The sequence below is a fragment of the Podarcis vaucheri genome (genome assembly GCF_965113315.1).
Source record: "Podarcis vaucheri genome assembly, chromosome: 4".
Classification (NCBI taxonomy): domain Eukaryota; kingdom Metazoa; phylum Chordata; class Lepidosauria; order Squamata; family Lacertidae; genus Podarcis; species Podarcis vaucheri.
This window is the reverse complement of record NC_138762.1, coordinates 73,564,907-73,582,895: the sequence shown is the minus strand read 5'-3', so window position 1 is coordinate 73,582,895 and position 17,989 is coordinate 73,564,907. Positions and strand designations below refer to the sequence as shown.

The following is a 17,989-nucleotide window of genomic DNA, read 5'->3' as shown; positions in this document are numbered from 1 at the left end:
AAGTGCAGCCATGTGCTAATAGTGACACTTCTCTTGTCTGTCTTAGAAGTCTTCATCCTATTTGGTGCATTATGCAGGATATAAAAGGTAGAGAAGGGAACATTAAAGAGCACGAATTATTGTAGCCACTATGTCAAACACGCTGATCTTACAAGACCAGTATAGCCATTGCTTTCTGCCTTCACTTCCTGTTCAGGAGTTCAAATCGTTAAGAGAATCTGAAATGCACTTCCAGACTTACACACAGAACAGCTGAAGACAAGGCATATTATCAATGGCCACAACACAAGATAATAGACTCCATGTTACTGTTCTGCTCCAGCAGCAAATAAGTAGTCTAAAATGCCTCTTATCTGGTAGACATATCTAGAAAGAGTGTATATACCTGTTCAACTCTGGCAAGCACCTTAGGACAAATTCCATCTCAGTGAAGTGCTGCGGGTGTTATCTTGCCAGAAACCCGCAAGTACATACAACATTCCACTGTGTGTACATTCACGTATTCCACATTTTATGCTACGATCCTCCTCCCTCTTTCTTTCGCTTTCACACTTAAAAAGTGTCATTATATGAGTGCATTTTAATGCCTATACATGATTAACTACACCAAACATTCCATTCCATTCCATTAAACGCCATGAACTAGTGTAAGGTGGCTCTTTAAGACTTTTCAAACAATTCTTTTTTCAGCATAAAAATATACAGATCAGTTGCAAGAAGGCTTAAACTCATACCAGTGCTCCAGCTGCAGCAGTCCCCAAGTACTCATGCTACTGTGTGGTGTAGTGGTTAGATTGCTAGACTAAGACCTGGGAGACCTGGATTCTAGTCCCCACTCAACCACAAAGCTCACTGGGCGACCTTGGGCCAGTCACAGTCTCTCAGCCTAACCAACCCCATTGTGTTTTTGTGATGATAAAATGGAGTGGGTGAGAACTATGTATACCACATTGAGCTCCTTGGAGGCAAAATGGGATATAATAATAATAATAATAATAATAATAATAATAATAATAATAATAGAAGATATTTATTTTTTCCTGTGAAGATGTGATTCTTCTCCTCTTTTTTGTCCACTGCAGTTATGAGTGCTATGGAAGACATGTTCGTATAAATGTGACTGGCCTCTGTCACTTGTGATGAGCAAAAATATCCCCATTCATTCTTATAAAATTATGTGAACATTTGGTTGATGTTTGGTTGTATTATCTGTGCTTCCCATTTTGTTTTTCTAATGATTTGTTACTTAAAAGTCCAAAGCAAATACATAGGAAACCTTTAGTTTCATTCTGGCTTGGATACATAACTTAATTTAGGAAGGGAACTGCCTCACAGCACTGACTGAGATTTCCAAGTTCCACTTCACACTATGAAGGAAGCCAAACCCTGTCAGTCTCACTTCCCAGTTTTGACAGCAGAAGTGAAACTGACAGACCTCACTCGCACAGTTTTAAGGCAGGAATCAGAAGGGGATCTTCCTCCCTTCTCCTTCATCATCTAAGGCAAATCTCCCCCACCTCCTACTCAAGCCGGTCTCATGTGAAGCAAGACATTCCACACCTTGTCCATCTACTAATGAGCGCATGCTATAGTAATTAAAGTGCACAGCAAGAAAGGAGGCTGATGCACCCTTTGGGGGAGGATACAGCTAAGTGTCTCTAAGTTATGCCTTGCTCTCCACCCTTCTTTCCTAATTTGAATGTGGCAAAACAAGTTCTACCCATTCCAAAACAGAGGACTCCCACACATTTTAAAAGAGTATCCCAAATTACTAGTGGTGCTATTGTATCCAGGCAAGCTAAAATTCCTTGCAGTATACTGTAATACAGTGGTACCTCGGGTTATAGACGCTTCAGGTTACAGACTCTGCTAACCCAGAAATAGCACCTCGGGTTAAGAACTTTGCTTCAGGATGAGAACAGAAATTGCGTGGCAGCGGTGCAGCAGCAGCAGGAGGCACCCATTAGCTAAAGTGGTACCTCAGGTTAAGAACAGTTTCAGCTTAAGAACAGACCTCCAGAACAAATTAAGTTCTTAACCCGAGGTACCACTGTAACTGGTTAGGCATTCACAAGGGAAGAAGCGCATGATCTTGTTCTCTTCAGTACAGTCAAGAGCCTCTTGAACATATTCCCTGAAGCATTACTGGATAACTTTAAACCTTTATTAAGAGTATTACTTTTCTGTTTGTAATCTTGGTCGCACATCTGTAGCATAAAAAATAAATGTGGCATCAAAACAAAAAATGATTACAATGGGGTCTCTCTCTCTCTCTCTCTCTCACACACACACACACACACCCAACACACACACACCCCTTCGAATTCATTGTCGAATTGCTACTCCTGGCTCACATTAGGGAAAACAGTACAGAATTCAGTAAGACATAATTAGTGAATTACTCTCATGGGACAGAACACGATTCTTCTAACAGCCAAGGCAAAAACATGGTGACAGGTACTTAAACAACTCAAAGCTGCTCCTTTAAATTCACTCACCACGAACCATGATTCCATCAACGATATTCTGTTTCTTATATGGAACAAAGCTATGATCTCCCAAAAGTAAAGCATGTTTGTCATTCCAAACAAGTTCAACTTTGCTGAATTCTGTAAGCCTATAAGAACTCATTCAGCTAAACAGGCAGGAGATTTAGAATTTACTCATGGTTGTTTTGGCACAGGGAACTTGAAACCTATCAGGATTGACATATACAAAATACTCCAGACGGACACCCTTTGTGACCTAATACATTTAGTACCAGACCAATTAAAACATAATATTTTATTGTTGCTAAACCGATAAAAAGTTACACCTGCAAATGCAAATTGGGAAGTGCTTTGGAAGATTTGGGAAAGGGAGAGGAAACCAGAGTTCCCAGACACCACAAGCATTATATTCAAATTCATAAGGACAAGAAATATCATGCTTAAAAATCTCTGTAATTTCAAACTTCTTGTGCTTTTGCATGATCGTAGGAGGAAGCCTACTGGGTCAGATCAAAGGTCATCTAGTTCAGCATCCTGTGCTTACAGTGGTCAACCAGATGACCATGAGAAGCACATAAATAGGACATGAGTCCAACAGCTATTCAGAGGCATATTGCCTCAGATACTGGAAGTATCACACAACCAAATGATTAGTAGCTATTGGTCACCTTATTGTTTCTCAGCAAGCAATACCTGAAAGCCATGTCATCTAATTTATATTGCTTTTTTAATGGGAGAAAAAGGGTACAAAGTGTTCTTCATAGCCAAACTGGGGTGGGGATGGGGAATGCAACCAGGATCTCACGAAGAGAAGAAGTACCTAATAGCATCAGCATCCAGTATGGAAGCCTTCATAACAGTGGCAATGCCATTTTACACGTGTGTTCTCTGGAGACACACCTCAGTCAAAGGTGCCTGAAAGCAGAATGCTGGAGCTTTAACTGTGCACATTTTACCACATTTTCCCCTCACAGGACTCAAGGCAAATCAGATAACAACTGTGCTAAAAAGACATATGAGTTCATTTGTTATATGTGATCAAATGAAGAAGTAAAAACACTTGGGGGCTAGTAATGTTTGTGGATTGACTGGCAAGACTGGGCAATAAGTATTGTCTCCTCTACGAAAGCACATGCTTTGCAGTGTCAGTTCCACACTCATAACTGAAAACACAGAGAGACATCTGGCTGTATTTCCCAAAATTGCATGAGAATTCTGGAGGAAGTTAAGCAGTAAACCTTGAATAAACTTTGCAGTTGTGTCACTGATATTACCACAATGCAACACTGGCCACGCTTTGTCCCTTGTGGAACGTGAACTCAGATAAAATGCTGCTGAACTGGTTTGGTAGTGGATTGGACCACACATATGCAGATATTAAGTTGCCAAGCTACTTACTTTTTTAAAACTGATATGACAAAAATCTGATATGTACTGGTCTTTTGAGCAAAAGTTGTCCATCACTATGAAACATTGCAAGAAGAGCAGGGATAATACAGGTCAGAGCTATGCAAACTCTCTTATGCCAACAAGCAATATGCAATTCCATGGCAAATGATCCAAAGTCCACCGGTTATTAAAATTATAAATACGTTTGCAAAACTAAGCAGAGTTCAAAGCTACAATCCCATGCACAAAGTAAGCAAATGAAAGTCCCACTGCCTTTAATGAAGTTGCTGCACATAATTATGGGCTGGGCTGCAGCTTAATTCAAAGCAACGTTTAAATGAATATCACAGAGAACATTTCATCTGTGGAAGATTTGAATGAATACCACTTCAAACTCATATTAAACATGCTATTTCACTTGGAGCAACAGGCAGGAGAACCTGAGTAGTAGGCAACAGAGCTCAAAACTCCAATTTAATTCAGGCACTTAAGACTGACAAGTCACTGCAGAAAGAGAAATACTAAAAATAAATGTGGTTAAGAAAGATCATTTGACGTTCAGCAGTTTAGCATTATGGAGTCTACCAGCATACAACACAATCTAACTTATTTAATTTTATTTATTGTACTGAATTTATCTCCTGCCCTGCAAAAGGCAAGAATCAAGAAAAATACAGAAGATGTCACTGTTCCTCTAGAGCAGGAGTGGGGGAACTTTGGTCCTCCAGATGTTGCTGAACTACAGTTCACATCAGCCCTAGCAAGCATGGCCACTAAAGGTTCCCCATGTCCACTCTAGAGCCACATTTCTCCTAGCATAAGGTTGGTCTACAAAGGAACATATAACTAGTTCCATGTTTCCTTTCAAAACTGTTTTCTCTCTCTTGCCTTTAGCCAAGAGGCAAAACATTCACCCATCCATTCCTTTCTAAATGCAAGCAGACTTTGTGACCTTTCGCCTACCAAATCTTAACTGACAGGACAGGGGAAGGATGGTCAACACAACCCCTTCCTCAGGCATTAGTTTTAAACATTTAAACAACAATCCTCACACATCTATAGAACTGTTTTGATTTTAGGATCTACTCCGGGATGACTTTGAGGGACAAGCAGACCCAACTTGGAGAAGTCATTAGTCCAAAATATGGCAATAGCTGCTACCCTAGAAGCCTTTTGAAAATGATGTGGCAAATTTGTGTGGAGCAGGTCTATCGAGACATAAATCAGCCACAGTCATTAAGCAACAGCACAAATGTTGAAAAGCGATTTCTCTCGGAATGTCAGATCATAGGGATGGAAGGAAACAATCACCTCCACTGCCCTGCTGGTAACCTTCTTAAAGGTGCCTGGCTGACTACTAAAAACACATTGCTCAACCTCATTCCAGGGGTGGATAAGCTGTATTTCATCAGCCCCATCCTGCAAGGGCAATAGGCTGGGATAATGGGAGCTGGAAGATTCTGGAGTGCCACAGCCTTTAGAGATGGATCATCCTTACCCTTACTTTACATATATGTTAAGTCCATAAAGGCAGGTGTTGTTAAACAACAACATCTGTATTTTTCATGCTATAGAAACATACCCAATTTTAATTGTTTGCTTCTAAAAAAAGACTTCTGTGTGAAGAGGCCTTCTTTCCACTTGTATGTTTGCTGCGTCTTTCTGCTATTTATAGCTTGTCAGAATGAATACATTAATATTTGATACTGAGTTGCATTGAAAGTGACTCAAGAAAAAAAATTACGGAACTATTGTGAACATGTTCCATTCCAGCACCATTCTGTTAAAAGATAATCGCACAACTTGTCTACAGTTGACCCGAGGTTTAATGAGAATCATATAAGCTAATAACTCTCCTCAAATGCAAGGAATGCTCCACAGACAAGGTCCTTGATGGTTAAAATATATCATGCAAGAGTAGTTCATTCTAGGTTGGGGAAACTGAACCCAGTATTACCCATGCTCACAAAGAAAACCAATGGTACATAACAATCCAACTTTATTTTCTGCGGCAGATATCCACTAACACTATTCTTATTTAGGGCATTAGTAGAACTTTGGAACATGAACCATTGAGTTACCATAAAGAAACCAATGTGAGACTTGGAATAAAAAGGGAGCAACTCAATACTGCAAGGTGAAACACCTGCTTCAGTTTGTTTCTTAACCTTAAAGCAGAATTTTCATATCTCAATTTTATTATCTTAATTACTATTAAGCTGAAGAACATAAGACTTGTTCTATGGTTTGGCTTTAATGTGCAGACCAGCTTACTGAGAGATCTTTAGCTGAGAGTGGTGGTGGGGAGACGAATTATGATATACAAAAGAACAAAAAGCAGTCTTAAGATTTTAGCATTGCAACAGCTGTTGAGGAGTAGAGAGATGATATTGTGTTTATTTACAGTTCTAGAAAGCAACTCCCTATTATTAATGTTGTTTCTATCCCCGCTCAATCCTTTGGATGAGGTTAGATATTAAAATACCTAGTTAATAATAAATTATATAAATACATTGAATTCAACTATTATTTATTCCACTGTTATTTGCCCCATTTATTATTTATAGCCACTGAAAATGGGATGGTGTTTGTGTGTTGTTTAAAGTCTTCTTCCTCTCTGAAAATGATCAACCTCACATGCTCTCACAATTCCCATTTCAGAGGGCGTTTTCAAAACTAAGCACAGGGCAACCTAAGCAATGCTAGGAGGTAACTGTGACAAAAAAAGAAAACAAAACAACAAAAGGAAACAAGAGTTTTCTTGAAACTAAACACACAAGTCTACGATAGTTTGCATCAGTGAATCTGTGCCAAGCAACAACAAAGAAAGATAAAGAATAAATAAATGTAATACTACACTGTAGATCTCAGGACATAAAGGGAGTAAGGAAACGATGCAACTGTGTATCACAAACATAAAAAAGAGGATGAGGCTATAAATATGCTACCTTCCTGTTGAAGAAAAGTTACATTTCCATAGCATTTGAGCCTTTTAAACTTGCAACACAACCACCACCACCCCCCAAAAAAAACCCCAGATAAAAGCCCAGTCTCCCTCTGTGGCTGCATTCCTATATCCATTTAACTGAGGGTAACCCTCATGGAAATCAATGTGACTAACTTCTGAATAAACATGTATAGCAGAGCTTTCCAAACTTTTCATATTGCTGACACACTTTTTGGACATGCATCATTTCGCAACACAGTAATTCAGTTTTGCATCATTTTGTGACATAGTAATTCAGTTTTACTAGCAAACCAGAGGTTATACTAACCCCTTTCAAGCCACGAGAGGAGCTTGGGGTGTGTTTGCATGACACAACTACTGTACACACTACAGCTGACACACTAATGTGTCACGACACAGAGTTTGGAAAGCTCTGGTGTATAGGATTGTGCTGCAACTGTCCTTTCTGATACCTCTTCTCTTTTAATAGAACATGCCCTGCAACATAGCATAACATTTCACTTATGAAAATAAATAAAGATGCGGCAATATAATAGTTTTTAAAAAGGCTGAAAACCAGGCTTGAACTCTGATAAATATATCAGAAAAGGAACATTCTGAGAACTATCTGGTAATATCCTTTTTTGGAACACAACACATACACACCCCACAAAAAAGAAACCCAAATATGTTAAAGGATGTCCCACCAGAATAGTCCTCCTGATTTCTCCATGAGTATGTGGTAGATGTGTGCAGTGACTACAAGATTCACCTTATATCTGCAACCTCCCTTGTCATTCAAGCTCTGGGAGTTTTCCTGGTCAGCTTGGTTTAATTTCTCAGAAAATGTGGGGGGGATGTTGCAACTTTGGGGGGAAACTATTCAAAAGGTTTGGGACTCCAGGGTCCACCTCAACATTCCATGTTAATAGAACAATCCAACTCGGGAATATGTGCATTTGCCCCAAAATCATTGCATTTTGCCTTGATATTTAGGACATGCACAGAGCTGGTACAATTTCCCAGTATGCAGAATGGGGAATTCTGAGTACAACTGTATATCCAGCCCAATATAGTTTAATATTTGCTGAAGGAAAACAATGGGTTTAATGCAGGAGTGTCAGCTTGGCCCCACGACCATGGGTGCCCAGGGCCGTGGGTGCCATGCAATGTTCATGGCCCTGGCACTGAAATTTGTGGGTGCCCGGCCCCTTCATGGGGAATTTTGTGGGTGCTCAGGCATCCAGGGAGCTGGCACTTATGGTTTGATGCTACTCCTTCATGTCTTCCTCTTACAACATGAAGTCCTTCATCTATCAATATAAACAACAGTGTCTCACTGAACATTAAGTAGAGGGAGAAATCGCAAGATGACTTTTCTGTGCCTTTTGGGTCCCCCCCCCCATGCAAACTGTTGAAGAATTCAACCTCCTCATCCCAGAGAATATTGAGCATAAATGGCCCCTCTAAATTTTGTCACCCACAAATAGCATGGATAATTTTGGAATGCTTTTCACTCAGTCCTAAGAAAAAGCCGTAACATTACAAATCTGTGACCACTGCACCCATAAGGCACCCATAATCCAGGAGTCCATAATGTAAATATCCTCCAGCACAATTTCACTTAGATGAAGGATCTTTGAACAGAAAATCAAAGGTTTGGCCAATGCCCTTAAGCAATCTGCTCCCTGAGCAACTATACAAGGCCCTTTTTAACAAGGGAAGAGTAAGAAAAAGCAGATGAGAAGACTATGACAGTTCGGGGATAATATCACAAAGAGATTTGTAAACACAGGGTCAGGCAGCAGACACTAAAAGCAGAGCAGTACTTCACGACATCAAAAGTTGAAGCATGTAGAGAAAGGTGCATTGCAGACCAGATACTGCAGGACCACTGAGGGAAAAGAGGACTCAACAACACTTAAGGCCCATTGAATCAATGGACCTCTTATCTTATTGGCATAAAAACTAGCGGGCTAAAGTCTACAATTACAATACATGAATGTAGACAGTAACATTATTTATTACTATTATTATTTATTAAATTTCCATACTGCCCTTCATCCAAGGATCACAGGGCAGTTTACAAAATAGAAATTCAAAAATATATACCATAGTGACAAACAATAGCAATACAGGGCCACAAACATGGCCACTGGGAGAGACTTCCTTTCCAGCATTGCCCAACTCTAAAGATTCTCTACGTCAAGTCTTTACTTTGCTCTAAACTTTAGAAAGGCACAAGCGATAGGAGAGACTGATGTTGCTTCAGCCAGCAAGCTCAGTGCTAGATGGTTCCCATTGCCAGATGGTTCAGGATTATCAGTGGAGATGTGGATCTTTTCTTCCACTTCACATGCCTGGCATAGGAAAAGGTAAGCAGCAGTGAGCCTCTTGCTGGTTTTGCCCTCCTTCAATGCCTGTTGCAAAGCAAGACATAAAAGAGCTCTTCCCCTGGGAAGAGGGACTTCGCAGAAGTCAGAAACAACTAACTACATAGCGTAGCCAAAATTTGTGGACCAATCTATAGCCAAATTTGCACTTTCAAGATCAGGGTAGCCAACACAGTGGACTCCACGTGTTTTGGATTGTAACTCCCATCCGATCCAGCCAGCATATCAAGTGGTTAGGCATTAGAGTTGTAGTCCACAATATTCACTCAAACTTGGGTCCTCATATGTTGTTGGACTACAACTCACATCCTGACAACTTACCCTGCAAGCTAGGGATGATGGGAGTTGTAGTCCAACATATGTGGACCCACAGTTGAGAAAGACTGCTCAAGGTTGTACCACCTATCAGAGCATGTTTAAACTTCAACATACAGTAGTTCTTAGAGCCTTGGACTGTGTGAAGTTGGACCAGTAATTGTCTCTCAACCTAACCTACTACACAGGTCTGTGAATGCAAAGAATGATACAGTGGTGCCTCGCAAGACGAAAAGAATCCGTTCTGTGAGTCTCTTCGTCTAGCGAGTTTTCAGTCTTGCGAGGCATTCATCTTGCGGGGCACCACTGTAAAAACAGAACCATGTATGCTGCCCTGAGCGCAATTGAGGAAGGGTGGGATAGAAATGTAATTAATAATACCGTTGTACCTTGGTTTTCAAACACCTCAGTACTCATAAGTTTTGGCTCCCGAATGCCGAAAACCTGGAAGTGTTCCAGTTTTTTAACTTTTTTCGGAAGCCGAATGTCCGACACAGCTTCCATTTGAGTGCAGGAAGCTCCTGCAGCCAATCAGAAGGCGTGCCTTGGTTTTCAAATGTTTTGGAAATTAAATGGACTTCCGGAATAGATTTCGTTCAAGAACCAAGGTACGACTGTTTCCAGTGTAACTCAGTACAACTTGAAAGCGAATGTGTTGGAAATATATGGGTAAAACAAGACATAAGGATTAATTGCCTTTGCCTGAACCTTTTTGCAGTATGCTATGTTGTGGAAATGAAAAGTCTGTGTCTTTATTCTATAGCTGAAACAATCACCCAATTCACTATTTTTATAATTCCTTGTTTAAGGATTGTATCAGCCAATTTTCTATTTCCTAACTATTCACAGGGATTCCTGAATGACAATAGGATCTTTATTTTTGAAGATTAAAGCATACATAATTGGGCTGGTTCAATCCCACTTAAATCCATGGGACTTAAACAACTTGTCTACAGAATTGTAGCCATTGTTTCTTTCTATTGGCTGAACATATAATGTAAGTCAACACCATAACACCTTTTGGTTATGTCACAAATTTACAGTGCAATCCAGGGTATGTTTGTTCATAGTTAAGTTCCACTTTGTTCCAGAGAGTTTATTGCCAGATAAGTGTGCCATGTTTTTCATAGGGGAATCATGCAAATAACCCTAGCAAGTGATCTTACTTATTTTGCAAGTTTTGACTGCCAATAAAAGCCATGTGTTTGAGGCATAGCTAGCAAAATTTGTATCCAGTCCAGATGTTACACCCACTAAAAAGAACCATAAATAATGACAATATTTGAAGAGATAAATCCCAAACTTCAGAGAAACACTGCCACTTAAGATTTTATATATATACACACACAGACACACACACACACACACACACACATTTGTTCAATTAACTCAAGAGTATACCTCCTCCACCCTTAATTCTCTTGTGCAGTCACAAATACTGTTTTATCAAATGAATGTGAGAACTTGCTCCAAGCATCAAAATGAATGCAGATATGTAGTTCTGCTTGCATTTAGTGTTGCACATGTCAGAATTCAAATTTCTGACTAGGTATGTAGGAGTGATATTACCTCTGCTGTGCACAAAGCTATACTTTATATAAATTCCCTTTGGTATCAATGGGAGGACATCCAAGTGCTCAGAGAATTAAAGATCAAATCTATGCTTTAAGATGACAGTTTCCTAGTTGAAATGTTCAGTAAATGGATAGAGCACAACACATTTTCTCAGCATATCCATCCCACTCATTTGAGATAACACTCTGCAGGATAATAAAACTGATGTTTTAAGGGAAAACTTTGGTGAAATAAAAATGAAAACCTAAGACATAGGTGTGAACATGGTTATCTTTAAATACACGAAGAAGCAAATAAAATAAGTAATAATTTCATCTTTTTCTTCCAGAAAAAAAAAATGTATTTCAAAAGCTGGTTTGGAAAACGCTCATTTTGCCCCATCAAAATATGTGTTATTCTGCCTTTGTCATGTTTCCATTTGTTAAGTGCAGTGTCTACCTGAGTATGTTTAACTGCATCTTTAAAAGTGTAAATAGTCCTCCATATCTTGAAAAAATATTTGGATGCAAAAACAAAATCCTAGGATTCTAAACAAGGCACGCACTAACTCATGAGCCAATAATCACATTACACATATGAAATGGGTCCACACACTAAACGTCATCCTGCTGGTCCCACCTTGAATGTCATAAAGCTTTCTAGTTCTCACTCTTTATGTTTGCTCATGGGCATCTAAGCAAGGTGACCAACAGTTGTATATCTCTGCATGCAAAGGGTTCCATTGCTTAGATACCCATTCTAAGGTGTGAATGTCATGTAGCAGAGCCTTTATTTATTTATTCCTACCCCACAGCATTTGAAATTCACCAGGCACATTTTACACCTGCCTATTAGCCACTTGTGACCAAGTAAAGATGCCCAGGCACCAGGATGGTACCTGACTTCTCCACCATCTGGAGGTGCATGCTGGGGATCCTGGGATCCTGACTGTTTCCGCACACTAGCAACACATTCTGTAGAATCCTATCCATTATATTTTATCTCCACAATCAGAATGAATTTCAGGAACCTAAAGGTCGTATTGAAAATGACTTTCGAACCGTCTGACCCAAAATGGCAATGAGGCATTTCGTTTTGGCAACTGTCACCTTAGTTTAAGGAACCATTTACACCTGGCTTATATATCTGAGTTTCTAGCACTGCTACCCCACCTTTTCCATGACAGAACTCAATGTAGCTTAGCTTACAGATAAAAATAAAGTCATGGAAGTCACAACACGTTGATGGTATGTCTGAAGTGAGCTACTGTCGTTATGTATTTCAGCACTGTCTGTAGGAGGTATACACACAATACATGAACAACTGGTGGCAGGAAATACAAAGATGGCTTAACAGCCCATCCAAAGCTCTGCCTGGCTCTACCCACAGGGCAGAAGCAAGGATGGAGGGATGTTCCTATATCCATTCACATATCATGTGAATAGTATTCATTTTCTCTCCCATTGTTTCCCATGGAGAGATTTAGCGCCTGTTCAGAAGTGTGTTTAAATCTTCCACCCGTTTGTGTTGTGTTGTTGGTATGTTGGGCATTCTATCATTCAGATCCAAGCCACTTCCTAGCACACACCCCTTTTGGCTCTACTGCAATCAATGCCAGTTGGACAAGGAGCTGGGACAGCTGGGGAAGGAGGCTTTGATATCAAAACTCCCTCTGCAATGCCAGAGGGAAAGATGCAACCTATCACATGGCCCCCAGCGATGCCCTTACTGCAGACGCTCTTAGTTGACCCAGGGTATCCAATAATGATCATGCCTCTTGACCCATTCAACACATTAATAGTTTACAGCTCCCTCTTAGTTGCCAGAACTTCTTTAGGAGGTTCACCTTACATGAAAACCATGTGCCTAGCAGGCAAATCAAGCCATGCTACAAATTCCTTAATTTGAAGACAAGACACTTTATCCACTAGCTGAGACCCAAATTGATCAGAATAACACTGGCACACAAAATTAATATAGCTTCCCAAGAGCTGTAGCGGGGAGATTATGGGCCAATCTTGCAGATAAACCCCGAAGTTACCAGCCGGGTAAGACCCTAGTACCCTGTGTTTCCATTGTAGCTGTGAAGTACTACTGTCTTACCCTTCTCTGCAGACAGAAAGGATACTAGCTTCATAGCAAGCTATATTCCTGCCCACAGTCTTGTAGAGGGGCAGAGAGATACACCCCTTCACTGCCAGCCTGATCATTCACCTGTATGAATTCCTTGCTACCGGATGTTACTCTGTCACTAAACAAATGCACATATGTGGGATGGGGTATCTTCAATATGGCTGGCTGTGCCCCATAACCTACACCAATTCATTTTACCATATCAAAAGACACTATGGACATACACTTTTCTCCAAGGGCAGCATTTTTGCACTAGTGCAAGTATTAGTGCCAATGCAACAAGATCCCATCTCCTCCTTCATGCACCCTGAGCCATCCTCAAATCCGCTCCAGAGGATTGGGGGGAAATCCTGAGCAGTTGGGGGGTGGGCTCCAAAGGGCGGGGCGAGGAGACAAGCAGAACGTTCTGTTGTGCAAGAAGAAATCACCTTAGAGCCATACTAAATACAAGCCATGTAAGGAGGAACTCTGCCCCTCCCCCTCCTATGCACTCATCTGATGGCAGGTTTTAATTGTTGTTAGTCACCCTAAGCAGTGCTAGGCACCAAGAGGTTGGGATCTACTGTATGAAATACACAGAGTAATGTATGAAAGGGCCTTTTAAGTCGAAACAAATGGCAGCGGTTGTTTATGTCAGGTGCCCTCTCTTACGAAGTATTTCACATCAGATTTCCCAATGTGTCATATGGCACTGTAATCATATCCTCTCCTCCCCTGTGTCCCTTCTCCTTCCTCTCCCACTGCAGCCAATGCCTGCTAACAAAACCATCTACGCAGATCAGATGCAAACATCCCTCAAGAGGGGAAATTGGGGGAAGAAAGTCATGTCCAAGGGAAGAACTCCCTTGGTCCTAGTCCTGTTTAAGATTCTACAGATTATCTGCCTTTAAAAAGGAATACACATTCCAGCTCATCACGTGAGCAATACTAAAATGCTTTAGATATCATGAAACCTGAGTAGCTGAACAGAAGAACAAGCCCACAGTTGCAAGCCATGTTTAATATTAACAGGAGCTTGGATGGAATTTGCAAGCGAACTGTAGGAAGAGCGCACACATTTAGCAAATACTCAGTTATACGCATAAAGAGCTATAAACATACATCAACTTACATAATTACTTCACACACAACACTTGTGAAAGCAAGCATCAAAGTTACTTGCAACATAAGGTTATGACTGATGCACTGCTTAAACAGCATATTATTCAGTTAAACAGGCTGAACGCTCGATGATGTCGCCAGGACTCAGAGCAATTTACATGCAAATATTTTTGTTCAAAGGGTTTGTGGGTTGCAAACTCAAGAGTAGTTTCTGGGATAAACAGGACCACACACTGTTTACAAAACCAGTTCAGCTTTTTGCCACCAGACAGATTTGGGCAAAATCCAGACTACTAGTGGATAAACAGAGACCAAACACCAGTCTTCTCCACATTGGGTTTGACAGTTCTCAAGCACCGCTGGGCACCTGCCTGCTTCTCAACTGCCATCTGCAAAAAGCTTGTTCTGTTTCTCTCTGATAAAAAGTACTGGGGAAGCTTTCCGGATACGAAAACAGGAAGGAAGACACCAAGCCCAGATCATGTTAAGAAGTGAGCCTAGACGCCAAAGAAGCAAACTGTTTCCTGGGCATGAGGTGCGCCCATCCATGCTTGTGGAGATGGCACAGTGTTAGCAGCTGGCAGCATCCTCTGGGGCTCTGCCCTGGGGAAAGAAAGCAGTAGCAACAGCTTTCCGGTTGCCGTGGCTCTCACAGAGAATGAGCTCCAAAAGGAGGGACACCGCAAGGGTGTATTTCACTACCTGGTCTAGGGAGCGCCCCAGAGGTATGGCATTGTGAGCACAGAGGTGACCAGAATTACGTCTCGCGAGGGCGCTAAAAAGGAGGGGGGGTGTCCCTTGCCAGTCAGAGACGCCTCTTAAACCTGGTGGGTGGTCATGGGGGCAGCTGCGGCTGCAGACGAGCACGTTCTATCCCCCCCTTCCTTTGTTTTTCATTGGCTGGCGCCCAGCCTCACTCACCAACAGTGGCTAAGGTCTCCAGATCCTCCAGTCGATAAGCGGGCGAGTCCGGCGCCGGGTGCGCCGGAGAGCCTCGGCCGGCAGGACTGGAAGACGGCGCGGGCTGGGGCTCGCCGGTGCCGCCCGCCTCGCAGCCGCCGGGGCTCCTGGCCCCTACTTTCGCCCGCACGGCGCTCAGCGTCTCCATGGGGCGGCGAGGGGAGGGAGGAAGAAAAGGCGCGCCCTGTCAAGGCAAAAGGGCGAAGTTTGGGGCGCCGGCGCCGGCCCGGCCTCCTTCCCTCTTCAGCAGCTGCCGCTGCCCCGAGCCCGGCCCGGGTGTCGGAGGAGCCTCTCGGCAGCTGCAAAGCGGCGGCTGGCGCCCCGCATCGCGCCCGGGCGCAGCTTCTCGGCTTGCTTGCCTGCTTGCGTGTGTGTGTGTGTGTGATGTGCGCGCGCGCTCGCCTGGCTCTCTGGAGACCGGTCGTGCGCCTTCGCTCCTCGCGCGCTTCCCGCCGGCGCCTCAGCGCAGACAATGGGGCTTGCCCGAGTCTCGCTCTCTGCCTCACTCGCCCGCCCGCCAGCCAGCCGGTCGGTCGGTCGCACGCGGGGATGAGAGGGCGGGGCTTGGCTTCCTGCAGCTGCGGCAAGAGCCGGAGAGAGGGCGGGGCGCGCGGGCGAGGCGAGAGAGAAAAGCGGGAGGAGGAGGAGGAGGAGCAACAAACGACCGGCTGGAGGGAGCTGCTGCTTGAAATTGACAACGAAAACACGCCGCAAAGCTGCTGCTGTCTGCCTTTTGCACATGGCTCTTGCAGCTGCTGACGCGGTCTCCCCCTGCCCTCCTTTTTAACATAATCCTGTCAGAAGCTGAAGGGCGAGGTTGCCCCCCCCCCCGCACACCCCGGCCCTTTTCGTGCACCTTTGGAGGGGCTGTGGGAATTCCTGAGAAGCGCGCGCTTCTCTTCCCCTTAGGTTTAGACGCCGACAGTTGCATTTTCTTTGATTGGTCTTCGAGGCAATCCTCCTGCCCCCGTCTGAGGGTGGGAGACCTCATTGCCTCAGTGGCTATTGGACAAAGAGGTGTGCGTGGGCGGAGCCAAGGGAAGCAGGCGGGGCAGCTGCCCCCACCATCAAGTAAATCAATAAAAGTACTTAAATGAGGTTCATGCTTCCCCCAATATAAAACCTGGCTACACCCATGGAAGGTGTTAAAGCACAATTATTTTAGCTCTGCATTTTGACCCTCAAACCCATTTTTCTGGATGTCCCTTGGGTGTTTCCACTGCTCAAGCCAGATTCAATGCTGGAAGACTGGCATAACAGAAAGGGGTTTATAAATAGATTATATATAAATTTGCCTGCTGCTTAATAGGGGCAATTTCACCAGGCAATTTGCTCACCTTGTAAGAAAATGGTCATGAGGATTAGGCCTGAATTACAGCTGCCATGCAGTGAATAATTGTTAATTGGGGCTATTAGCAGTAAATGTTTGAATCAAGGCCGCTGGCTAACTAAGGCTGATTTTTCTTGACTAACAGCCACAGATTTGTCAATGTGCGCTTTTGGGGAGAGATGGTGATAGAATGTTCAAATGCACAGGGAGCAACTAAAATAGTGCAATGGGAGGAAATGAAGCTATTTAAAATGAAATTTAAAAACACAGCACGTTTTCCAAAGCTTGAAGTAAGGGGTTGAAGGTTGGGTCTGAAAACCTGCACACAGGTTTGCTCAGTCCTATTTGCTCAGCCTATGCATGCCCCTAATGTAGATTTGAAACCTAGAACAAAAGGTAAGGAATCTTGATTTGTTGAGTATTATACAGTGTGTGTGTGTGTGTGTGTGTGTGTGTATCCTCTGCATTGTTGTTGTGTGCTAATACAGTTTTCATGAGGAGCAGTAATCTTGATAATGCAAATGTTCATAAATATTTGAAGATGCCTCTCACCCTAGTAATTGATTGATGTACCTAATGAGCAAAGGTCATTCTACATACAGTGAAACTAATAGGATGAAGCCAGGATTGCAGCAAACAAGTTTTCAGGAAGTGGTGCCTGAATTACATCACAGTTAAATAGGCAAATAACATAACCATTTTAAATCCAAGCATAAACAAAAGAATAAGATGTGCTATGTTTCATTCTTCAGCAAGGTTTTATTCTGGTAACATAACTTCTGTTTACTTTACTTAGGTAACTCCTAGTTTCCCTTTAGTCATCCATATATACATTCTGTGTTTCACCCTGTAATCTCAGTATGTAAAATACCAGACAAGACAGAATAAAGTGAGTTACTCTGCTGGCTTCTGATGTATTGGATTGAAAACTTTAGTTTGAGTTGGAAAATGGCTAAGAAGTTGTTATGGTCTGCTCCCAGTTTAGGTGGGGCTCAGCCAGTTAAGAAACAAAATGTGTTCCTCTGACTTTTCTTGATGCCATACCAAGTGAAATTAAAAATGGCACTTTGCGGGGGGGGGGCGCTCTAAAACACATTAACTGTTCATGTAATCATCCAGCCAGTTTGACTGGAGGCAGTGTTGACCGACACAATTTCTGTATCACAGACTCCTCTCTTACCATATAAGATCTTAGAGGAATTATTTCAGTTATTTGTTCACTACTACTGATTTGGCTGGGTCTCCTTGTACCCACTACAACTATACCATTGGATATCTGGGGCATTTGTGTGAACAACTGTACTATTGCTCCCAAGACCACTAAGGAGACCTACGGCCTGAGATGCCATGATCTAATTAAAAAATGCAACTAGTCCTA

General features: G+C 42.5%; 1 protein-coding gene across 1 annotated transcript in view; it reads right to left on the bottom strand.

Annotated features, from left to right (window-relative positions):
- The window catches only part of PRKX (protein kinase cAMP-dependent X-linked catalytic subunit), a 57,956-nt gene extending 42,116 nt beyond the window's left edge, over positions 1-15,840 (bottom strand). The window contains exon 1 of the mRNA XM_082220138.1: positions 15,243-15,840. Coding sequence (XP_082076264.1) covers positions 15,243-15,429 — 187 coding nt within the window. The 5' untranslated portion in view covers positions 15,430-15,840. The remainder of the gene's footprint in view (positions 1-15,242) is intronic.
- Between the last annotated feature and the right edge of the window lie 2,149 nt (positions 15,841-17,989).